Source organism: Pagrus pagrus (assembly GCF_965226575.1).
Source record: "Pagrus pagrus genome assembly, chromosome: 6".
Classification (NCBI taxonomy): domain Eukaryota; kingdom Metazoa; phylum Chordata; class Actinopteri; order Spariformes; family Sparidae; genus Pagrus; species Pagrus pagrus.
In genome coordinates this window covers 35,018,416-35,026,263 of record NC_140190.1, presented here as the reverse complement: position 1 = coordinate 35,026,263, position 7,848 = coordinate 35,018,416, and the positions used below count along the sequence as shown (strand labels likewise).

Sequence of the window (7,848 nt, the reverse complement as noted above, 5' to 3'; positions counted from 1 at the left end):
CCGCTGACAAACTCTGCATTTATCCAAATAGGAGGACAATACTCCGGTGTTACATTTACTACTCGTGTCGTCTTTTCCTCCGGTGCTCTTCTTTACTCGCACCTCTACCTTGATCTAACCTGCTTCCTCTAAGTCCCACCCCCATGCTCTCCCGACTGAACGACAGCTCATGGCAATGGAGCAGACGACCAATCGACAGGCTATACAGGGATGAGTGACAAATAAAAACACCAGTTGCCTGTACATTTAACCAAACATATATTATGAACACATCTAAAGCACTGTCTTGACTCATTAAATTTTATATTTTTTAAACTGAACTCATATGCATTTTAAATAACAGTTCCTATTATATGAATTACAATAGAATAAACTTCTTTACAGAAAGAACTTATTTATTATTTATTTATTTAACTGATTAGCGTATTTACATTTAGACAGGGCTACACATACAGGCTGATAATTTGATTATAATATGCGTTTTTTCAATGTTCCTATAATTTAAAACATGTTTCTGTGCTTTAGACAAACAACTTGTGTCCGCAAACAGGATGTTTTTCTCTTTTCTTGGTAAGAGTGCTCGAGAGCATTCTTACAATTTTCTCTTACCAAAGAGAAGAGCAAAAATAAGAACACATTGGTGAATCCCAGAAATCAATGGGTACTACTTTACTGACATTACTGACCGTTAAGGCCTTTAAACATAAAGTGTCATTTATATTTCATTTTTACATGAATCTTTTACTTTTGATTCCAGTTTTCAGAGCAACATATCAAATTGCTGGTTTGGTAAATCAATCTTAACTCCTGATCCACTCCTGAAGTCATTCTGGTGTAAATATTTCATATGTTTGATCTGTTGCTGCAGGAGTGGCCATCAGCAGCTATGCTAAATACTGCTACAGGAAACTGACGAAAGCTGCTCTGACTGGAGCCAAGAAGGTAAGCAGCTCTGTCTCTGTCTCCATCTTCTTGTTTCTGCTCACGTCAGCCCACACAACTTTGTTCAGTCTGCTCTTATGCTGAATGTTCTTATTGTCAACAATCCCATGAAAAGAGAGACAGACAATATGTTAGCCCATCTGTCAGCACATTCTGACTTCTCAAGCCCATTTGTTCCTCCTGAAGAAGTTAATCTCTCTACAAATATACTGTATAGTTTCAGTATTTCCTGTTTCCTCAAACAGCTGGAGGCTGTAGTTTTTAGTAAAAATCACTCAGACAGGAGGAAATAGTGCATTTGTTAGGGTCTATTTTCAGCGGCAGATTAATCCACATTCGGTGCTCTGTGTGTGTGTGTGTGTGTGTGTGTGTGTGTGTGTGTTTATAATAATGATGTAACATGTGACCCACTGTGTTTGATAGTTATACTGGAGCTCTATGGCACAGAGGACGAAGATGAATTAGGCTGGGATACAAACACAGTACTTGTTAGGACAAACATTCGTTGTTGGTTTGGTCTGAGAAATACAGAAGATCAGCAGACTATTCCTTTAAAAGAATGAAAATGTGCTCATACACCCGTTATTCATCAGTATTGGGGGCTGTGACAGTGTCCAGACATGCTAGTATACATGTTTGAGTGCAGTGCAAGGAGGAGGTGGTCTGCTGTCAGACACAGGAACATGAGCAGTCAGACTGTCTCCTGTGTGCACAACCGCACTTTATTTACAGTCCAATACATTAATAAGACGTAACAGGCCGTACTTTGTATCAAATTAGACAAAAACAATAGCCAAGACGTAGCAAGCCACACTTTGTATCAAATTAGACAAAAACAATACGCTAATAAGACGTAACAAGACGTACTTTGTATCAAATTAGACAAAAACAATACAGTAATAAGACGTAACAAGACATACTTTGTATTAAATTAGACAACTAGAAATAATGTAATGTTAATTATATCGGGCATGGCCTTTATAATAGGCTATTCGGACAAAACACACAGAGTTCAGAGGAAAATACATTTATTTGAGCTTTAGTTAACATAGTTTCACTTTCTTAAGAGTCATTTATAGATCATTAGAAGAAAACGGTACCTTAACTAAAGTCAAACCACATTGGTTAACATCTGGTCGCTACTACACACGTCCCTGGTAACCTGGATGTTCCCTGGAGTCTTTTGGAGTTTGTAGGTGGCTTCCTCAACACTCTACTCCCACAGTTAAGACATCAGACCATTTAAAGCCATGTCACTTTCCAACCCCAGTAACATTAGACCAGCTATTGAAGCTGCCAGGACATTGCATCTTTATTTCCCACTGTTAAACACTTATTACAGTCTTATTAGACTTACTTTTATTTTGGTATTTTGGATATTTTGTGGCACATTACAACAGAACTGCACTGTAAAATAAAGTGGTCCTTCTCACTGTTAGACCCTTATTAGACTTACTTAGAGGATAATTTGTGGCACATTACAACAGAACTGTACTGTAAAATAAAGTGAACTCCTTCTCACTGTTAGACCCTTATTAGACTTTCTTAGAGGGTCGCTTTTCTGACCCTTGTGGACGGCCTCCAGTGCTCCAGACGATGCGTCACTGTGGCCCTCTCTTCACACAGGGGCCTCCACAGCTGTTTGTAGCCAAGCTCCAGCTCAAACACACGCTGCTCGTGAGGAGCTGATGGTCGCTCTGTGGAAGTCCTTCCCTGGAGGTTTGCTGAGCTATCGAAGCTTTCAGAAAAACAACGTTATCTCCTAAATTTATGAACAGATGTCAGTCAAATAACTGAACTGCTCAGTGACGTTCACTGAACAGCTAACCAGTGTAGCATCCCCGGCTGAATGATGGTCATACTCCCTAACTGATCGTCCAAAGTGTTTATTGCAGGAACTTTGTACACTTGAACACACAGTAAGAGCTATGAAAAAAGTATAAAAAATATAGGGAATTATCTTCTTGAAATGACCATCCTCATCTCCATTCTTCTGACCTGACAGGATAGCTGAGCTAATGCTAATTAGCGTTCCCGCTAGCTCAAACAAGCTATATCAAACTGTACAAAACCTTAAAAGTTACCGCAATCTGAACTAAACATTGAACATATCATGAAATGATATGACAACAAATCTTTTGACCTTTATCAGTCAGGTGCTAAGTAAACAAAATGACTGTTTTCATCACTTTCAGCAAACACCGTGCTATCCACAAGAACACCGGATGTTTTCGGTTCACAGCGAGACGCTTTCAAAATAAAAGTCCCACATTTAGCGTCTAATATAATTAATGAAATAATAACCCGGCTTTAAAGAATATCAATAAACTAAATGAAGACAGCATGTTCTTAGAAACAAGTGTGTTTTGTCCGAATAGCCTATTATAAAGGCCATGCCCGATATAACATGGCAGTACATTCGTCTAATTAAGCTATAGGCCGATGTTGGTAGCATTAAATGCATAATTTGGTAGTGAGGGTAGAATAGCATCTAACTAGCATATTTTGGATCTGATATGGCATTGTGTGTGATTTCTAATAAGACTAAGATCTTGTAAAATGGTGTCTTAATAGTGTATTAAGATCTCCGATTTGGTTTGTAATTACAGTATAACTTGGTATAATAGTGTCTCAGTATAGCAGCCTATATTTTAAGTAATAAGACTTTATATGCGGTTTCTGATTACAGCATAATTTGTGTGGGCTATATGGTGTCTAATTACAGTATAACTTTTCTTGTTTACTGTCTAATTAACATTACATTATTTCTAGTTGTCTAATTTGATACAAAGTAGCCTACGTCTTGTTACGTCTTATTAGTGTATTGTTTTTGGCTAAATGCGATACAAAGTACAGCATTTTACGTCTTATTGGGGTATTGTTTTTTGCCTAATTTGATACAAAGTACGGCCTGTTACGTCTTATTAATGTTTTGTAAAATAAAGTGCGACCTCTTATTCTGAAAGTATCATCTTGTTCCTGTTCTCCTGTGTTTCTTCAACATTTCTGCTTTATCTCTACAACTTTTTAGCGATCTTTGGAAAGATTTATTGATGAGTATCTGAACATGAAATTATTATTCGAATCTGGGCCTTTTAAAGGTCATGTCACAATTTTTCAACCTAGACACTAAATCCCAGTACTGGACCAGTTTCAAATATTATTGTCCTAAATATTCATGAAGACACAAAAACATAGTTGAATAACAGCAAAGTTCCCCTTTAGGACACTTCACACAGACTGAAGTCACTGTTCAGTTCATCACTTCATCCGCGGACGTCAAGATGAGCAACTGGAAAGCCGCTGAGATTCAGGAGATGCTAACCATCAAAGCCGAGAGAATCATTAACAACCAGATCACGAGGACTGTGAAAGATGGTATTTTTTTACGAAAAGGTCGCCAAGGAGCTAAGCCGACGTGGCTTTCGGGAGAAAAAGCTGTTGTTTTACGTGACTGTTCACGCCCAACTTCATGCTTCACGTCACGTCACATGTTTACGCCTACCCCAGTGGCGGCTTTTTTGCAAAGGAGGAATATTACACCTCCGTTTCACATCGACAAGAAGGCAGATTACAGCCTTTACCTGGCTGCAAATGTGGCACATTTTCTATCTAAAAGGGGCTAGTGATGTGGATCTGCTCTGTGCTGGGCCACAACATCTGCAGCACATTAATGCCCGTGGTTTTGGCTTTACTTGTCACATATTAGTGCATGTTTAGTGTGTGTGTGTGTGTGTGTGTGTGCGCGCGCATGTGTGTGTGCGTGTGTATGGCGGTAGAATCGTGTCATAATGCGTGCGCACCTATCAACTGAACGTGTCACACGCGCGTGCTTTGACGCCTGTGCAGCAAGCAGCGCCTGACGTGTAATGTAGTTTCCCCATTGACTTATAATGGTCCCCCGTTCACGCGCACGTTCACGCGTATGACTGCTGCACGCCGGTAATCACACGACGCGTAGTGACTACGTGTAACATTCATGCGTTTTTATGCGAACGCACGCATTAACGCTCGCATGAAGATAATTGAACATTTTTGTCACACGCTCACATGTAGGCGGAAATGACGTGCGCAAACTATGTCACGCGTAACAAGATGCTGCGTGCGTATGAAGCAGCGTGCGCACGTCTGTCTGTCACTGTTTGACAAATGTTGTCACGCGTTCACACACGCGTGCGGTCGCAGTTTCTGATGTGCGACTGGAAGTTGATCTGCACCGTGCGCAACACTCCGCGTACTTAGACGCCTCGCGTAGTTGGCCTTTTCATTTTATTGAAGTGTCATCAACCAGGGGAGGCAGCAGTGAGCCAGACACTGCTGCCAGAATTATAAAAGAAGAATGAGAAGGAGGAGAAGTGTTTTTTTTGTTATATATATATATATATATATATATATATATGTATGTATAAAAAGCGCTGCTGCTCGAGTCCTCAGTGGGACCAGGACGGTGGATCATTGATAAAAGTGCGTGCTTCCCCCGCCCCTCCCAACAAAAGTCCTGGGAGTGTGTTGCAGCTGTTCAGGTGCACAAACCTAACGCACCTCTCCAGTGGTCCCAGCAGTTCTCAATGAAGTGATTACCTGCGGGGGGCGTGGTTAACTTACAAATGTTTGTCATTGATTTTGTGTCTTATGTGAGAAACAAAGTAAAAGAAACAGCAACAGAACACTTTCTCTGTCTTCATGGAACAAATGAATCATGTCATGTAAAAGCCTGTATGTCTGTATCTCGCATTGGATCGATTGCGCCATCTACTGGATGAACATGGAACACAGAACAACTACGCGAGGCGTCAAAGTACGCGGTGTGTTGCGCACGGTGCAGATCAACTTCCGGTCGCACATCAGAAACTGCGACCGCACGTGTGTGTGAACGCGTGACAACATTTGTCAAACAGTGACAGACAGACGTGCGCACGCTGCTTCGTACGCACGCAGCTTCTTGTTACGCGTGAAATACAGTCTGCACGTAACAACGCACGCACGCACGCACGCACGCATAACAAAATTCTCATGCGTGCACACACCCGTTGCTGCGCATCTCTCTGGTTGTTTTGACATTGATATACCTTCATAGCGTGTGTGCATGCGTGCGTGCGTGTGTGTGTGTGTGTGTGACAGTGTGCTAGCAGGCTGTGAGCAGTTTGGCTCAGGGCAGACTGTCAGCAGGCCACTGACTGAGATCATTTGTCACTCCTCGGTGTCCACAGTGTTTGTCTGGTGTTAACCTGCTCACCTCCAGCAGCACCTTCATAAGCTGTCCGTCTCAATATTTATATTTATCATCTCATTCTGACCCACATCCTTCAAGGAGCCCAGCTGCCCTTCATCTGCCCCTGCTTTATTCAAATCAACCCTGTGTGTGTGTGTGCCCAGGGCCTGCAGAAGCCCTGTCCAGAGGAGATCAACCACGCCAGGAACGCCATCTTCAGCCCCTCAATGTTTGGTTCGTCCCTGGAGGAGGTAATGGCGCTGCAGAAGGAACGGTATCCAGACAGCCAGCTGCCCTGGGTACAGACTCGCCTCTCTGAGGAGGTTCTGGGTCTCAATGGGGACCAGACAGAGGGCATCTTCAGGTGAGAGAGACGGAGGGGCAGAGTATCAAGATATTGCAGGTCTTTAACGTGTAATCACATGTCAGTGTTCACACTTGGGAGGTAATGATATGAAGGAAGAAGAGTGTTCTCTGGTCTCTCACTCTCACTTTGCAAACCCTTCATGTGACCTCTGTAGGCAGACTGAGTCACTGTTGTCCTGCCCGGGCTGTGACTGTGTAGAAAGTAGAGCATAAAGAAGTGAGACTGGACAGATGAGCAGGAGTATAACCAGCCTGTGACCTCTGACCTCCAGGGTACCAGGGGACATAGATGAAGTCAATGCCCTCAAGCTGCAAGTGGATCAATGGAAAATCCCCACAGGACTGGAAGACCCACACATCCCAGGTACACACACACACACATGCAGGCACTGAGATCAGTGGCCTCAGTGATGCACATGCAGTTGTAGCAGAATAGGAGTTCAATGTGCCCTCTTTGAGGTGTCCTCCCGTCTGTCTGTGTGTGTCCAGCGTCGCTGCTGAAGCTCTGGTACAGGGAGCTGGAGGAGCCACTGATCCCTCATGAGTTTTATGAGGAGTGTATCAGTCACTATGACAACCCAGAGGCAGCTGTCAACGTGGTGCTTGGTCTGCCACACATCAACAAACTGGTGCTCTGCTACCTCATCCGCTTCCTACAGGTAACACACACACACACACACACACACACACACACACACACACACAGCCTCAACTGTAATGTGATTTGAAATAAGTTTAGTCTTTTCTGTAATATTTTAGTTTCAGCCTGCTATGTAGTCACATCATATGTACACAAGGCATCCATGTTCAGTGACGAGCTAAACTCAAACTGTGGTGGCAGGATGGTAAGTGGAGGTAAAATGAAAGCTTCAAAGCTACAAACGGACAACAACTCCACCAAAGTCCCGTGGTGGCAGAAGAGAACAAGGAAGAAATAGGAGATGAGGCAGTGCACCCCCTAGTGTCTGAAAAATGTCACTACATCGCATTTAAAATAGACCCGCTAAAAATATTTCTTGTACATAAAACATAAACTACTAAATTAGTTAGGGATATTGGGATTCGGGTTCATATATTTTGCCCAAAAGTATATTTGTTGCTTCAGTGGTTTTCTTCATGGAGAGTTTCAAGTTTCAAGTTTTTATTGTCAATTTCTCCAAATGTACCAGACATACAGAGGAATCGAAAAGACGTTTCTCACTATCCCACGGTGAGACAAATAAAGTGCATAAGCACAACAGATGAAGACAGACATTTCCTAACACTAAAGTAAACAATAAAGTGCACGACAGATAAAGACATTTACTAACATTGAATAAACAATAAAA

The 7,848-nt window shown here is 42.3% G+C and overlaps 1 protein-coding gene across 2 annotated transcripts in view; it reads left to right on the top strand.

Annotated features, from left to right (window-relative positions):
• arhgap39 (Rho GTPase activating protein 39) overlaps positions 1 to 7,848 on the top strand; it is a 181,222-nt gene that overhangs the window by 165,714 nt on the left and 7,660 nt on the right. Inside the window, exons 7-10 of one of the 2 annotated variants that reach the window (XM_084355739.1) lie at positions 869 to 942; positions 6,319 to 6,518; positions 6,793 to 6,884; positions 7,010 to 7,179. In XM_084355739.1, the coding sequence (XP_084211865.1) occupies positions 869 to 942; positions 6,319 to 6,518; positions 6,793 to 6,884; positions 7,010 to 7,179 (536 nt within the window). Of the gene's footprint in view, positions 1 to 868; positions 943 to 6,318; positions 6,519 to 6,675; positions 6,757 to 6,792; positions 6,885 to 7,009; positions 7,180 to 7,848 lie in introns of those variants that run through there. The other variant, XM_084355740.1, reaches the window with a different exon arrangement.